The following is a 16,379-nucleotide window of genomic DNA, read 5'->3' on the forward strand; positions in this document are numbered from 1 at the left end:
ATCTCCCCACTTCCCTCATGTCAGTTCCAGATAATTTCCTGTGAAAGTCGAGTGGGCAGAGGAACTGCATCTCACATACTTTGGGCATATTGTCAGGAGGGGCCAGTCCTTGGAAAAAGACCGCATGTTGGAAAAAGTAGAGTGCTGCTTCAAAAGAGAACAAGAAGAGGACCCTTAACGAGACACAGTGACTGTAACAGTGGGATCGGGCATGGCAGAGATCTTGAGGCTGGAGCAGGAGAGCGCAGGCTTCCTTCACATCTTTTGCTCATAGGTGCTACATGAGTTTTAGATGACTAGATGACACCTAACAGCAACCAGGGAAGGTGAACTTACTTCAAAGACATTTTTTCAATGGTATAGATTTTGTAAAATAATTTTCATGCTTAAGGAGTAATTAAAACTAATTTCATGTGAAATTAGGCATACTCTTTAAATATTTTTAGTCTTATTAGTGATATAAGCTAAGAGTACGAGCATAAACTTTTGAAGCATTAATGTTAGAGAAAGAGCTGTCTGGCTTTTTTTTCTCAGAATACTCTATGTTATCATTGCAAGTTTAATCCATACACAAGTTAGTATGTGCCTGCCCCTTAATCACTCTTTGCCATCGAGTTGGAACCACTTAAAACCCTCCAGCAGGTTTTCGAAGGCTGTAAGTTGCATGAAGTACTTATGCTTACAGCACAAAGCTCTGGTAGCCTAGTGGGTGGTAAGAAGCTGCATTGCAATCCCAAAGTTGGTTCAAATCTACCAGCTGCTCTGTAGAAAAAAGATGGACAATCTTCCTGTGTGATTTACTGTCTGAAAACCTGCTGTAAGGTCAGCTGTGGGTCAGTTCTGACTTGACCTTACACAACAACAACAAAGTTGCATGAAAGGAGATAGCTAATCTTTCTCCTTAGCAACAGCTGGTAGATTTTAACTGCCAGAGAAGCACCACTTATGAGTTAGTAGCTTAGCTCCCTATGGACTATGCCACCAGAGCTCCTTCCCTTTACATTATACAGAAATAATTACACACACTTATAATTACACTATGCAGTAACAGCAAGTTTTCCACCCTAAAATATTTGACAGTGTGCAAGTAATTAACCTTAACTTCAAATTCACAATGTTTTTTTAGTCATCTTTAAATGTTGATGCTACTAGACATACTAATTTGTGCCTAGATTGTGTAAAATGTGACGTTAAGCTATTTTAAAAGAGCTTTTCAAAAATGGACTGTATTCATGTTTTGACCAGCTGTTAAGGGTTTTTTGGGTTTTGGGGTGTTTTGTTTTTGTTTTTTTCCTTAATGGCCACAAAAACAAACATGTTCTGAGCTTTGAGTTTTCTTTTGTCTATCCAGGACCTGTGTCTATTTTTCAAATGTCTTACTTAGGGAAAGACATTTATTAATATTATTGGCTTTGGAGCTTTTCCCTTAAAATATTAGCAGTGAATTTTATCAGTGCGTATTTTTAGTGTGGCTGCTTTTGGCACGTCAGAAAGCAGCTGAGAAAGTGGTCCACATTGCAAAGGTCTGCAAGTCTTTGACTCTTGGCTACTCACAGAAGTCTTTCCTGATGTTATCTTCCCTTCCTAACTCTTCAGATCCTCCTCATGCTTTGTTTTGATTTTTCTCCTTGGAGCTTATTATTACCTAACTTACTGTATGCTTTTTTTGTTACTTGTATCTGTTGATGACTAAAATGTAAGCTTGTTGAGTACAGATATCTGTGTTTATTTTGTTTACTGCTCATGATTAAGAACATAGTAGAAGTTCAGTAACTATTTGCTGAATGAATGAGAAGTCCACAGAACCCTTGAGGAACTTAATGATAGGCATTTCACAAAGAACCACCTGCTGTTTTTTATCCATATTTGTAACTGTTAGATGAAAATATGTATGTGTGTGTGTGTGTGTAAGTAAAATAAATTTATTTTGGCTAGGAATACTGCTTAGAATATTCTAGAACAGAAATGTAAATTACAGAGAAAGTCTGATTGGCTGAGAGAAGTAGAAGGATTTCCCAAGCAAGATGACTGGGCTAAGTCAGACAGATTGTAAATTACTGTGCTTTTCTTTGATTAGAAAGGTACAAGGGGGAATATTGGGAAGGTAAGGAGTGTCTGATAAAGAAGAACCACTTAGGTGGATAATCAAGAATGAGGCAGGTTTCTGTGATTCACAGCAGAATAACAAAGGAGAAAAAAAATCATTGGTCAAAATTACATCTTTAGAAGATAATTCGTACGTGTGTAGACTTTTATAATATAGGGAAGCCCAGGAAGTGTGCTGTAAGACGAGTACAGCTTACGGATGTAGCTGTAGTAATCGGATAAATATGAGCAGTATTCTAGAGAAAAATACCTTGGACCTTATACGCTGGCCAAGAGAATAGGGAGTCCTGAGGTCTTAAAGGTAAAGATTTGGTAGTTTTGCTATTAAAAGATAGGCTTTAGGAAAAGCCTGTTTAGCAGATTGGGAATGGAAATAAAGAGAATTAATTTTTGTAAGATTTTTAAAAATCTCATTAGGAAGAACCTCTGGAGACATTGAGGAAATCAGTTTTAGGAAGCTTAATTTTAGGGTTTTTTAAAAAGTTTGTGTTTTTATGTCAAAACTAATAAAATTGCTAATGCCTATCCCCTTTGCTGTATAATTTAATATGACATTTCTTTTTTGCTATCTTTTTAGTATAACATGTTTATAAAAATTAATTTTTTAATGTTTTAACTAAGCTGTCTTTTAAGATCTATTTTAAACAGCACACTGACTTGCTTCCTTACTTGTTCACTATTGTAATTACATCATTCTAGTCTAACACTTTACATTGTAAATACCATTTAATCTTTTTTAGTAAGATTATCTGTCTACTTTTCTCTGTAAATGTCTTAAATTTCTTCTTTTTACATATGAATTTTTAAATATCTTCCACAGTCCATCCTGTTGTTGGTGTACCATCTAGTCGGAACCTACCCATAGCTGACCTTCTAGTGGGTTTTCAGAAGCAGTTTAATCATACGGGAGGAAGCTGCCCATCATTCTCCCATAGAGCAGCTGGTGGATTTGAACTATATGCCTTTAAGATTGCAGTGCAGCTCCTTACTAGTAGGCCACAAGAGCCCTCTACAGTGCTCCTAAGAGCCACACAGCTCCTAGAGCTTCATAAACATACTTCATCCCATCCTACAGTAGCTAAGAATAAGCACCACATTTTCATGTGTGGAAGAAAGCAAGGCATGCATTAAGATCACTATTAATCATAGCAGTAGGTTCTATTTCCAAGTTACACATGAGCAATTAACACCTAAGAGATTACTAAGAGAACACATTACTTAACATACTACTTAACAGACCAAGGGAAGACTAGGATTTAAATCTTAATTTTTATTCAGAAGGCCATGTTTTTCCCATTACAGGGCACCTTCTTGAATCATTTTACATAAACATCTTTTTTTGAAATACATTTCTTTAAACCACACATGCATTAAGGGTTTCTAACAAGATTTTTGTTGTTTCCTTATGATTGTCTCTTGTCTTTTAGGTTTAGATTTTTTAATCCATGAAGTAAGTGCAGTAAAATTTTATGCCTTTATTAAACCTTCCAAGTTGCCAGTACTGAATATTCATGACTCCAAAACTCAGATATGTCAAAAAACCCTTTTAAAGGCACATATAATCTCGTTTGGGTAGAATGTTTCTTCGGCTTTCACGTTTCTTCTACTTGAATAAAAATTAATTTCCTGTAAAATTTTAACTCACCAAACACTGAGTACTTACCAATTAAAGATAAAATTAAAGACAAAGATAAAACTGTGTCTTGGAGGTACTGTACCCAGCCTCTGGAAACTCTATCATATTCTCAATTATAGAAGAGCATAACTAATTCTTCATAAATCAGTACCCTCAAATGATATTCCCAGTGACCAAGACCTTGTTCATTTCATGTAAGTGTGTTAAAATCAAATTCTAAATGTAGAATTTTTCCTAGGTATGCCTTGCAATAGCTCATTATTCCCAGCCAACAGACCTCCAGCTACTCTTTGCATTTGAATATGTTGGGAAAAAATACCACAATTCAGGTAAATATGAAAATATTAAGTATTCTGAGTAACTTTACATTGTGTAAACTTTATTATTAGACACCTCCAAGTTTTTTATGATTATAGACTTGTTCACTTCATAACTTAGAAAAGTAAGGTCTGTATACTAAAAGAACCAACATTTGTTAAACTCATTTTTGTTAAGTGACAGGAATCACCTTTAAGCAGCTGTTAATGTGGGTTGATAAGGGTCACGTTGAATATTTTACCTACACTCAACTTTGACTTGTCATTTATGATGAAGAAAGGTAGATTTCCTCCCAATTGTAATCAGTTCCTTGAGTTAAAATAATCTTGTCTTTTAAAAAATGAAAATTTGAATCTTTTCAGGCACTATGTGATTTCATACAAGTTGAAGTGGCTAAAAATCTCTAGTGGACTTTTTTTTTTTTTAAGTGGACTTTTAAGATTAAAATATTGGCTTGCCATTTCTGAGTTTCATAAAATAGAAGATACGTAAGCACTTACCTACAGGACAGATTTATTCTAGGTAGGGTTTTTTTTTAAAGTAAAATTATCCACATGTATTTGTCAGCCATGACACCACCAAAGAAAATTCCAGCTCATCATGTAGTTTCAGTGCATTTGTTTATATACAAAGTAATCTTAATGATTTTTTTAATATCATAGAAGCATAGAATAAACCCTGTGTCTGTAAGTTGTGACTGCATGCTGACTTAGCTAACATAATGTGAATTCTCTCATTCCTTAAAAAGAAGAAAAAATTGTTTCAGTGTTTCATTATAGCTTGATATGGATGGAGCTTATACAAATTACTACTTTTACTGGACTTTTATATTTCGTTTCTTTAACACTCATGAAAGTTATTGAAATGACTTGTATAATAAGAGTATATTCTGGTATCACTCTTGTTGTAAATATATTAAAATATAGTAACTTTCTGTTAATGCATTTGATATAAGTACTTTAAAAACTTTAAAATACACTTACAAACTTTATAAAGATGACTTAAAAGAATATGCCTTGCTGAACAGCTTTCTTCTTACCTACATTCCCAAAAATTAAAAAACATAAGTTTTTGTAACTTAGATTTTATTATCAGGATGTACACTAACTTAAAGTTGGGCTTGAACAATAAAACTAGCTTTTGAAGTTTGTTCATATAAACAACTTTCACTTACTGTCAAAAGTATTGTAGATCTTATACTATTCGTCAGGATCTTTTAGATCATCTTTAGGTTCCAGAGTTGTGATCTTCAAAGTTATTTTCAATAATACTCTTATTCAAAGTTGCAAAAGAATAACTAACATGGCAGTTTCAAGAAATAAGACATAAAAGATTCACATTTAAATTTGCTTCAATACAGATAAGTCCTTAATGTTAATTTTCTCATGAAAATGATTCTGTCTGGTATACAGATAATTTGGTAACCTGATGCCTGGCTAAGTTACTTCTCTCTTCCAACATTTTCTTGATCCTTGTAGTTTCTCTGTGTTAATGAACTCTGAAATTTCCACACATTACAGTAAACAATCATTAATTTGAGAGAGATATGCCCAGTAATCCACTCGAGCTTCTGGATGACACCTTGAATCATTAGCTGGATTAAAGATGTTCTCTTTGCAGGTAGTTAGGTGACAAAACTGTTTTCACTAGTAAAACTTAAGCTAGAGGATGTCCTCTGCATTATGTAAGGGGAAAAAATTCTTTAGTTAGAGGCATTCTGAAGTTTTATATCCAGCTTGCTAAGTAAAACTGAGAAACCAGCTTCACTGCCATGAACTTGGTTCAGCCTCTTAGCTGCACAGTAGCATGGGACCTGTTCTGCAGGGTTCCCAAGGCAGCAGATCTTTACAGAAGCAGCCATAGCTTTCTCCCATAAGGATTGGTGGGTTGGAACAGCTGACCTTTTGGTTAACACTTAACACCTGAGCGCCTCACTGTCTAAGATTTCCTCTCTTAAGAGTAAACACTCTCAGGCACTTAAGTACAACACAGGCTTTGGAACATTTCTGCACTGGAAAACAGGAATTTTCTTTGTTCTTTTTCTTTTTGAAGAAACTAACAAGGTGGTGCTTTCATCAGTCTAGTTACTGGATATGTAATGTCAGAAAATTCAGTTTGATCTTCGTAATAAAATCAATGAGATGCTGGGTGAAGGAATTGAGTATTTAATGAAAGTTTCTGCATCTGCAGTATTAGCACCTCATTCCACCACTTACTCTTATTTGGAAATGCTATAGTGAAGTTATTACTGTCCCTCCCTTAAGAATAGACAATTTCAATGTCATTTTGTGTGGTTTTTATTTTATAATTTTTATAAACCCATATACTAGATTTTCATTTATATACCTTGCTTGAAAACTGCTGACATTACACAATTGTATGGATGCAGTTCTGGAATCTTTACGTTTGCTGCTTACCACTTCTGTTCAGATTTTCCATGTAGCTATAAATGATTATAATTGATATTCTCATATCTTGAATGTTACTGGTTCTTAACCAGCCACAACCACTGAGGATCTTTTGGATATAAAATCTTGAACTTCATTCAATCAAAATCCCTAGAATTATTTTTTTCATTGACTCCAGATAAGAACGACTTTGTTGACTGTCACTGTTGTACTTTTTAATGATCATAGTTCTTTTTTTTACTTTTTTTCCCCACCCTTCATTCTGACTTCTAGTTTATGTACTGCCATCAAAATGCTGGGCTTTCTTTGTTTTTGCTGACCACTTTTTTTGATGGAGGCCAGATAAGTAGAAACCCTCTAGCATAATCTGACCATGGTCTAAAGTGAAACATCACAACTGTGTTACAAAGCTGTGATCTGGAGAGGGCAGATCTGTCTTCAGCTGAGACGATGGGGCATTGAATGTCAGTTGCCTTGCTGCCAAGAGAGCCACATCTCCCTAGGATGATCTTAAATGTCAAATCTGTGGGATTTTCTGAAGCTAGAAGTTACACTCAGGGATGCCAGATAGAGTATATCTATTAAACATTCCACAGTGAGCACTTACTGAGAAAGATAAAGGTGATGGAGAAGTCAACACATTTCCTTGGAGTTAAGTTTCACTTCATAGCAACCTCCATATAACCAGTATTGTAACTATTCCCGTAAAGTTTTCTTGAGAAAAGATCACCCTCCCTGAGTGGGGATCAACTTGACAGTAACAACAGTCTTTACAGACACAACTCATCTGACCTTTCCTCCTTGGAGCAGCTAAAATGTGTTAGATCAGTAGCTGATTATAATTTAAGGAAGATATACAATGTATAAAAGACCTAGCCCAGTTGTTGAGAAGTGTAGATAGAGACTTTACATAGAGACAAGCAATATATATGTAAGATCCTGTAGGCATTCTTACTTGTGGAAGAGAATTGTCTAGGATCTGGAAATGGAATTTTGTCAAATGAACAGTATTAAAAATGGAGTGTGTTCTCAACCTAGTTTATGAATGCCTGTAACTTCAAACACTTGAAAAATATTTTCTTTTAGACAGTGAGTTATCCTGACAAACTATGTATGTCAGCCTACTGCTGTTGACTAATTGTAACCTACCATCAGATTTCGAAAACTAAATCTTTAAGAGAGGAGACTACCTATCAGAACAGCTGATGGGTTAGGACCACTAACCAACCTGTAATGCACCATGCCGCTGGAGTATCAAAAAAAACCTAACAAATTTTGTTCTCTCTGTTTCTTTTCTTGATTATTGTCTTAAAGTGTAGCTAGGACCTCTGGTAACATTCTATTACTCATACAGTAAAGATGTTGTTAACTCAGTGTTTCTGGTTGATAGCCTTTTGTTTTAAATCATAAAGAGATACTGAACTGCATCAATTTTTTTTTTTATGTTCTTAGTGAACCGATCATACAAATTTTTCCTTTTTTAATTTGGCTATATAATGAATTACTTAGACTTTCTAATATATTTTGTGAGAGCATTTTTTAAAAAAATTTTGAGTTTTGTATGTATTTGTGCAGTCTGGAACTCTATTCTAAAGTGGAAATTTCCTTGAAGCCCCATGAAGTTTTTGCCTTCTAAAGGAATTTTTATCCCAAGTTCTCTGAACACACTTTCTCATTGTTTTGGTACTCATAAGAAGAGCGTGGAGTCAGGTTGCAGTATATAACTAGAACTGGCATTTTAATTGTTAGCAAGCTCTGTTAAAATCAGTGATGCTGTATTATTCTGTTAGTACTTAAAAGATAAAAATCTGGGGGCAATTTCCAGTAGGACATAAAATAATTCTTTAGAGCTACTTTATACAATGATAATAATGTTCTTTACTATGTCCTGTCCAGTATGGAAGCCAGTAAGCCAAGTGGTGGCTGTTGAGCACTTGAAATGTGGCTTGTGCAGTTCAGGAATAGAATTACTTTTTTTTTTAATACACGTTTTCCCCACACACTTTCCTTCATTGATATTATGTTTCATCCAATCGTTCCTATATTTTGTGTTTTATAAAATTAACTACCATTGCACTGTGCCCACCATTACTCTAGTCTTTTCAGATCTCAGCCAGATCTTTTCCATTTTCTTTACTCCCTCCTTCCAGCCACCAAATTATATGATCCATGGAATAGAATTTTTAATTTTAACTAATATCCATTGAAATATAAATGGGCCTATGTACCTTATGGCACAGGCGTTATCTAAATTTCATCCTCTCACCCACTATTTAATGATTTGTATTGCTCAACTGTACTTCATTATATGATAATCTATGATCATACCATGTTTTTAGTGCTTTTCTTTGCTCAACATGCCTCCCTCCTTTTCACAAGCCAACAAGGAAGCTTTAAGTCACCTCTTAGGATTATATGCAGATATTGTCAAGTGTCGAAGCAGTCCTTTTCCCATCTTCACCCTCCACGGAGTTAGAGTTCTTCCTTCCTAGGCTTTCATTGCATTAATACATACAACATTGATACTGCACGTACATTCTGATAATTGCTGAATTTGTTCCCACTGTCTTAAAAGTGTATTAGAAAAGTCTGATTTTATGTATCTTATTTGCAGATTTTAACATCTGGTGGATTCTCAAAAACTTACTGTTCCTTAATTAAGAATTACTAAATATTCTGTAGGGATGCACATGATATTTTATGTGACAGTAAAAAATTTTATATGACTACAGGAAGGTGTATGGGTTGGGGGAAATGAGAACTAAAGGTCATGCCAATTATATGAGGGGTCATTAAGGGCAAGAAAAGCCATTTAGGCTTCCTGGATTCATTTAGAAACTGAGCATGATTTAAGGCAAGGAAATGGCACCAAGAAAACATTTTCTTAGAGAAGCAGGCTCTCAAGAGGCAGGCGGGTTGAGTGCAGGGGTGTGAGCAAGGAGACTTACCACCATTGCAATGTGAACCAGTAAGCTATAGGGCCAGGGGGCTTCTGCCATTGTGAAGGGAGAGTCTGCTGACTTCTAAATCCATTAATGTGATTCACAGAAAACGGCAGCAGTCCCTCTTTAGAGAAGGCTTTCTGCTAAAGAAATTTGAATCTAGGCTATCACTTCATATGGGACTATTGTAATGGGCAACAAGGAACCTTTGAGCTTTCCAGAGGAAAATGAAAAGGTTTATTACAATGAGTTGATTGGAAGAGGTCCAGAAGTTGACATTAGAAAAAGACTTGATTGAAATAGTCATTGAGACCAGATAATATACTCATTTTTCTAAGCAATAAGTATGGAGAAGATTACCAGATAAGTAGGTCTTACTACAATTTTTGGACGAGTGAGAGAGCTTCGGGAACGGCATCTGTAGGATAGTAGGTGTGGAAGACAGTTGAAAGAATAAATAGAAAATGTGAGCATTATACATTCCTCATCATTTGGAAATGTGGCCAGTAGGAAGAAGAATTTGAGTAAATAGTGTGGTCCAGAATAATCAGATGCAGTTCTTTTTAAAGTTGAGTTGGCATGTTTACGTTTGAAGATGCAAAAGATAGGAAGTCAGAAAAAAACAAAACAAAAACAGTGGTCCTTAAGGAGTCACAACAGAGCCAAACAGAATAAACGGAGATAATTTAGAGATGAAAAAAGTCCTCTTTCTCACACTTACTGGAAAAGTTAAGATTCTTGAATGTAACTTTTTTTTTTTTTTTTTTTTGACGGAAAGGGTCAAAGATTTAATTTTAATTTGGGCCCATAACCAAGATCCACAGAAGTTGCAAACAAGAAACCAAATGATGCGCTGCACTGGGCAAATGTGCGGGCAAAGACCCCTGTAGAGTTTTAAAAAGCAATAGTACTTTCAATCGCCTCTCACGTAAGCAAGAGCTGAACAAAACAAATAAAGATGACTCAAGAACTACTGATGCCTTTCACAAAACAGCAAAGAATACGGAATGTACCATGGGCAGTCAGAAGGAACAAAATCGGTGCTAGAAGTAGTGCAGCCAGGATGCTTCTTAGCAGGAAGGCTGGTGGCCTTTTGGAAATGTCACCGGGCGACCAAGTCCCTGGAGAGGCCATCACACCAGGCAGAGACTCAGCGACCAGGATGGACTGACAGAGGGGCTGCACCCACGGACTCACAGCAGCAGCGGAGAGGAAGGTGCGGGAACAGTGTTTCATTCCGTTGTAAATGGGGTCCCTCTGAGCTGGAGCAGAGTCAACAGTGCCAAGGAATGACAACACAGCCACACACACAGCCACACACACAGCATGACTCAGGAATGAAGACGATAGGGACAACTTCCAAAATTCACGTGCTGTTTCAAGAAATCGAGAAAGAATAAACATTGTGACAGCATTGCTGGAAATCTGGAAAACGCATTCTAATTTATCATGGGAGAATGGAATTGCCAGTCAAGGGTTGAGCAGCGCAGGGAGAGGTAAAAATGGTGAAGGTCATATGTAGGGTGTTGGAGACGCACATGGTTATGACTTTGTCAGTGTCATTGGTCTGTATTTCTGTTAAAACTTACCAGACTGCATCATTTAAATATTCATAGCTTACTACATATCATTTCATCACTGTGGTTTTACAGACTGTTTCAAGATACTTGGCTCACCCACCTCTCTCGGAAAATCACACTTGTCAGCCGTGTATCTGCCCCCCTCTTCCCCACTCGAGAAGGTAAGATGTGGATCCGTGGCAGGAAATGTGGGCAAGCAGTGAAGAACGGCTGAGCCACCAGGCTGCTGGCCGGCTCCCGGGACCACGGCCATTCCTGAAGGATCCAAGTGCTCGCCGCCCGTGTTCGGAGCGAAACATCCCACAAGGACACAGGCGCCCACACAACCTGTTCCACGTTTTCTCTGGCAGGACCACAGCCACTGGACGTACGGGGCTCTGGAGGTCCTTGTCTGTCTGTCCATGGGGATCCTGCTCCGTGGTCACTGGACATCCGTGTCACAGTGCAGTGAGCAGAGCTGGCTGTGGCCTCCACCATGGTTAGTTAGGTGCCCTGGAGCCACTGCGACTCCGAGAGTCCATGCCCACTGCCGGGTCCTGCACCGAAGCCACCACCATGCCGTGCTCGAGTGGACGGTGCCCTCCACTGTGTCCGTCCATCCTGCTGAGGGGTTTCCTCTCTCCCACTGCTCTTTTACCGAGCAGCCTCCATTACTCCTTTCCATTCACACTCAGTGTTTTCTGTAGCAGTTACAGTTCCGACCTGGCTCTTACCGTTACATCTATGACCAGAAACCACCCTCTCCCAGTTCCTGGACTTCAAGATACTGGGATCTCTGCAAAACCTTGGGAAATGCCTTCCCCCAACAAGGAGAACAGACGTCTCCTGGACACAAAGAAGCAGCGTCATGGCTCTTCGCAGAAACACTTGAGCTGTCACAACGGTTTTCCCCTCAGGGGCACCTCTGGTCTCCAAAACAAAAACACAACAAGGTTCCTACATCCAGGGCACAGAGCCGGACCAGGCGTCCCCAGCACGCTTGTCTCTGATCCAGGGCCCAGAGCAGGACCAGGCGTCCCCAGCACGCTTGTCTCTGAGGTCTTGACCAGCACTGTATATTAAGGGTTACCTGTAGTGATACTTACTATGTCATCAGCCTGTCTCTGGTGAGTGACACACCATGGGGCCCACACATCTTCTCACCTTTCACAGGAACATAGCCCAGTTTTTAATTGACTCCACAGAGTGAATTGAATAAAAGCTCCTGGGTTGCGTTAAGTGAATTGTTGGCTCCACGTACAACGGAGCAAAACTCTGCTCAGCCAGGGGCCACCCGTATGACTGGTGACAAAGCAGCGTGATGGGTGACAAGGCTTCCCTGGTCGATGTTCAGAAGTGGATCATGAGGCCTTCCTTAACGAGGCTGACACCTCACAGCATGACAGCAACGTGCAAGGCACCGCAGTACAACCAGCTGAGACAAGACGGCCGTTGGCCAGGGTCAGGAATGGGGCTCTTGCATGGAAAGCAAGAATTTTATCACTGAACCACTAATGCCTCACATCCCAATATTGAAGGTAATGTGAACACGGCTTTACTGTTGCACACAACCAGAGGAAGAAGCGACAAAGAGTTACTAACTGGTGACCCACAGAGCCGAAAAAAAATCACACGCACCATGCATGAAAACGTCTTCAGGGGCGAACGCCTCCTACACCAGCAGAACCCAAACCAAGTCCTCTTGGTCAAAAACGTGTTCCATCCAGTCTGCATTTTAGTGGCCAGAGAAGGGGATGGAACTCACTGACAACCTATGGTTTCTCCAAGGGTGGAGCAGTGGCCCGAGTCACGTGGTGAGGACCTGCAAGACAGGAGAGCGGACGTGACCTCTGCCATAGAAATGGCCACAATCAGACTCCGGAAAGAGTCCTGGGAAACAGGTAAACCTGTGAGACACGGCTTTAAAGAGTGCTGCGCACGCCTGGAGCTCAGGCACTGTCACCGTTCTGGATGGTCCGAGAGTGAGAGGTCCACCGTCAGGCAGATGACTCCTCATCAAGTCTCAGGGCCATTACTGTGAGCATTTCCTGCAAACGCAAGCCCTTCCCGATCGGAGAACTTAAGTCGCGAGAAATCGCGTTAGGACTTTGGGTTGAAAGCTTCCACACTTTCTGCTCTCATGGGGCTGCGAAACGTCAGTACTGAATGAGGCTGGAAGTTTGGCTCAGAGATTTCCTGTACTGACCAAAGTCATAGGGCCTTGGGCCCGTGAACTCTCTGGTGTTGAATAAGGACGGGGGTTTGGCTAAAGGAGTCTCCATACTGACTGCAGTCACGAGGCCGTTTTCCACTATGTATTCTCCGGTACTAAAGGAGGGAGAAGGGAGCGGAGGTCCCGGGTTAGCACTGGCAGCACTGTCCCTGTGGATCTTCTCGTGCTGAGTCAGTGTGTACATCTGGCTGAAGGATTTCCCACACTCGCCACAAATGTACAGGCTGACCCCAGTGTGGCTTCGCCAGTGCTTATTGAGTCCAGAGTTGTGGCTGAAGCACTTGCCGCACTCGCCACACTCGTAAGGCCTCTCTCCCGTGTGGACAGTCTGGTGCTGACGCAGGGCGGAGCTCTGTCGGAAGCACTTCCCACACTTGCTGCAGGCATAGGGCTTTTCCCCGGTGTGGACCCTGCGGTGCTGGATGAGGCCCGAGCTCTGGCTGAAAGGCTTCCCGCACTCCTCACACACGTACGGCTTCGAGCCTATGTGGCTCCTCTGGTGCTGGATGAGGCCCGATCTTTGGCGGAAGGACTTCTCACACTCGGTGCATTTGTAAGGCCGGTCCCCCGTGTGGGACCGCCGGTGCTGGCTCAGAGTGGAGCTCCGGCTGAAGAACTTGCCACACTGGGTGCACTCGTACGGCCTCTCTCCGGTGTGGACCCTGCGGTGCTGGATGAGGGTGGAGTTCTCACTGAAGGTTTTCCCACACTCCACACACTTGTAAGGCCGGGCTCCCGTGTGAAGTCTCTGGTGCTGGATGAGGCTACAGTTTCGAATGAAGGACTTTCCACACTCAGGACACTCGTAGGTCTTGCCACCAGTGTGCACTCTCTGGTGTCTGCTGTAGGACTAGTGGTGGGTGAAGGACTTCCCACACTCCCAGCACTCGTACGGCCTCTCCCCGGTGTGAATCCTCGAATGTAACTTTTAAGACTTAGCTTTAACTTTTAAGGGTGAAGCAGGGAGGTAGCACCAGTCACAAGAATATGCATGTGACTGTGAATGTTGGATGCAAATGTGACTATTAAAATTAACCTTGCTTTTTCCTACAGCCAACAATATAAATGGAAGAGAAGGTGATGGAGCTATTAGTAGCAGCCCCAAAACTCCACTGTATGAAACCTACTCAGATTGGAACAGAGAAATCAAGAGGACAGGTGCTTTTGGGTGGAGAGTTTGTTCCATTAATGAGGGGTATATGATATCCACTTGGTGAGTCCAACTTTAACAATAGTGTGAATACTCCTCTATAAATAATAAGCTTTGCTATTATTGATAACTCATAAACCCCAGCCATTTGTTTTATATAATCTTTGATGTTTTAGATCCTGCCTTTTTCTACCTGTGATAACCTTTAATGTGTTCCTCTCTGCTTTATATCTTGTAAAATGATAGCTAAATCTAAAGGCTTAATGAGATACAAGCTCAGTGTTTGGGGCAAGAATGCCTCCTAGGTTGGCTTCATGCTGCACTACAAAACTATTCCTTTATGAATTATTTTTGCTCAGCAAATCTGAGCCACATGAGAAATCCACAGGAGAAATTCTCTTAGTTCCCTAAGAGAAATATAGGGTTAGGTTCCTGTTAGCCTCAGATAACATACTGATCTAGTATTACATATGTTTCTCTTTTAAGACACCATGTTTAGTATTTAACATTTCGTTAACATTGAACTCACAGCCTTCTTGGATTTATGAGCACTAGATAGAACTTGAGCATAGTGCTTGAGAGTAATTTTTTTCCTCACTTTTTAGTTTAAAGGGAAAATTTAAAAATCATACTGGCTTTCCATTTGATCATGCATATTATTTTTATAATATTTTAATTCGTTTCACTCCATCATTCATACACATTTGATTTTTTTAAATTATTATTTTGTGTGTGTACCATCAAATCAGATCTAACTAGTACAGGAGTACATTGCCCCTCTTTCTCCAGCAGAACATTTGATAGAGTTGAACAATGTACCTCTGGGATGGCAGTGCAGCTTCTTGCCCCTAGGTCACCAGAGCTCCCTCACATTTGATTTTTTAACATTAATTAATTACAACTAATTAAAACAATATTTTATCAAGCCTTTATTGTTCATGGCTTAAGGGTCATTTCAGATATCAAAATCACTAAGAAGAGCACAAAAAATGCCAAAATATGGCTCTAAATAAAGCCATGAAAAGAACACTTGTTTATAGTATGAAAGCTGAAGTAAGAAAGCAGAGCGATACCTGGTTTGACCTCAGAAGTGTATACACTATGTGACTGATTGCTGCTACCCAACACAGTCAGCACCCATGGTAGCAGCAGTCAAGAAATCAAAAAACACGTTGCACTGGGAAAATCTCCTCTCAAGAATGTCTACTAAGTACTGAAATGCAAGGATTTTAAAGACTAAGGTACATGTGAGTCAAGCCATGATATTTTTCAGTTGCTTCTTGCACATCTGAAAGTTGGACAGTAAATAAGGAAGATTGATCTAGAGTCAGTTCCTTTGAAATCTGGTATGGGTATTGAATACAGAATAAAACAAACAAAAAAACCAAAAGAACAAACAAATCCATCTTGAAGGAAGTGCAACGAGGATGCTCCTTTGAGACAAGCATGGTGAAACTTTGTCTCACTTTCTTTGGGCATATTTTCATGAAGAAAAATATCATGACTGGAAGGGAAGAGAGACTCAGTGACAGATAGGAAGACCCTCAGTGAGATGTATGGACACAGTGACTACCACAATGGACTTGAGCATGACACAGATTTTGAGGATGGTTCAGGACAGGGCAGTGTTCAGAATTGTTGTTCATAGAGTAGCTATGAGTCATTTTTGGATTGACAGCACCTCATAACAACAGCAACACAATATTCACAGCTAATTGCAAAGTATTGCAAGTAAACCTATTAGCAAATGCAGACTGCACAAATAATAATGATTTCTTTTCTGCATTATTTATTGTTATTAGGTGAGTTCTAACTCTCAGTGACCATATGCCCAGATCTGTTATTTAATTAAGGATTGTTATTCTTTGTCATATATACAGTTTATATATGTATACCACAGAAAGGTGGTATACATTTTTACTTCTCTTCCTTCACTTACTAGTTTGCAGAATAATAAACAGGAAACTCCTTCAAAAGTCATCAGAAAATGGTGTTTTATTTTTTTTTTCTATATTTTATTAATTTTC

General features: G+C 39.5%; 1 protein-coding gene across 1 annotated transcript in view; it reads left to right on the top strand.

Moving 5' to 3' along the window:
* Nucleotides 1–16,379, top strand: part of MTMR10 (myotubularin related protein 10) — a 94,049-nt gene that overhangs the window by 26,229 nt on the left and 51,441 nt on the right. Inside the window, exons 6-7 of the mRNA XM_006902937.1 lie at nucleotides 3,981–4,071; nucleotides 14,256–14,415. Coding sequence (XP_006902999.1) covers nucleotides 3,981–4,071; nucleotides 14,256–14,415 — 251 coding nt within the window. The remainder of the gene's footprint in view (nucleotides 1–3,980; nucleotides 4,072–14,255; nucleotides 14,416–16,379) is intronic.

This window comes from Elephantulus edwardii, unplaced genomic scaffold (assembly GCF_000299155.1).
Source record: "Elephantulus edwardii isolate Elephantulus edwardi_28Jun2011 unplaced genomic scaffold, EleEdw1.0 scaffold00473, whole genome shotgun sequence".
NCBI classification, from domain to species: domain Eukaryota; kingdom Metazoa; phylum Chordata; class Mammalia; order Macroscelidea; family Macroscelididae; genus Elephantulus; species Elephantulus edwardii.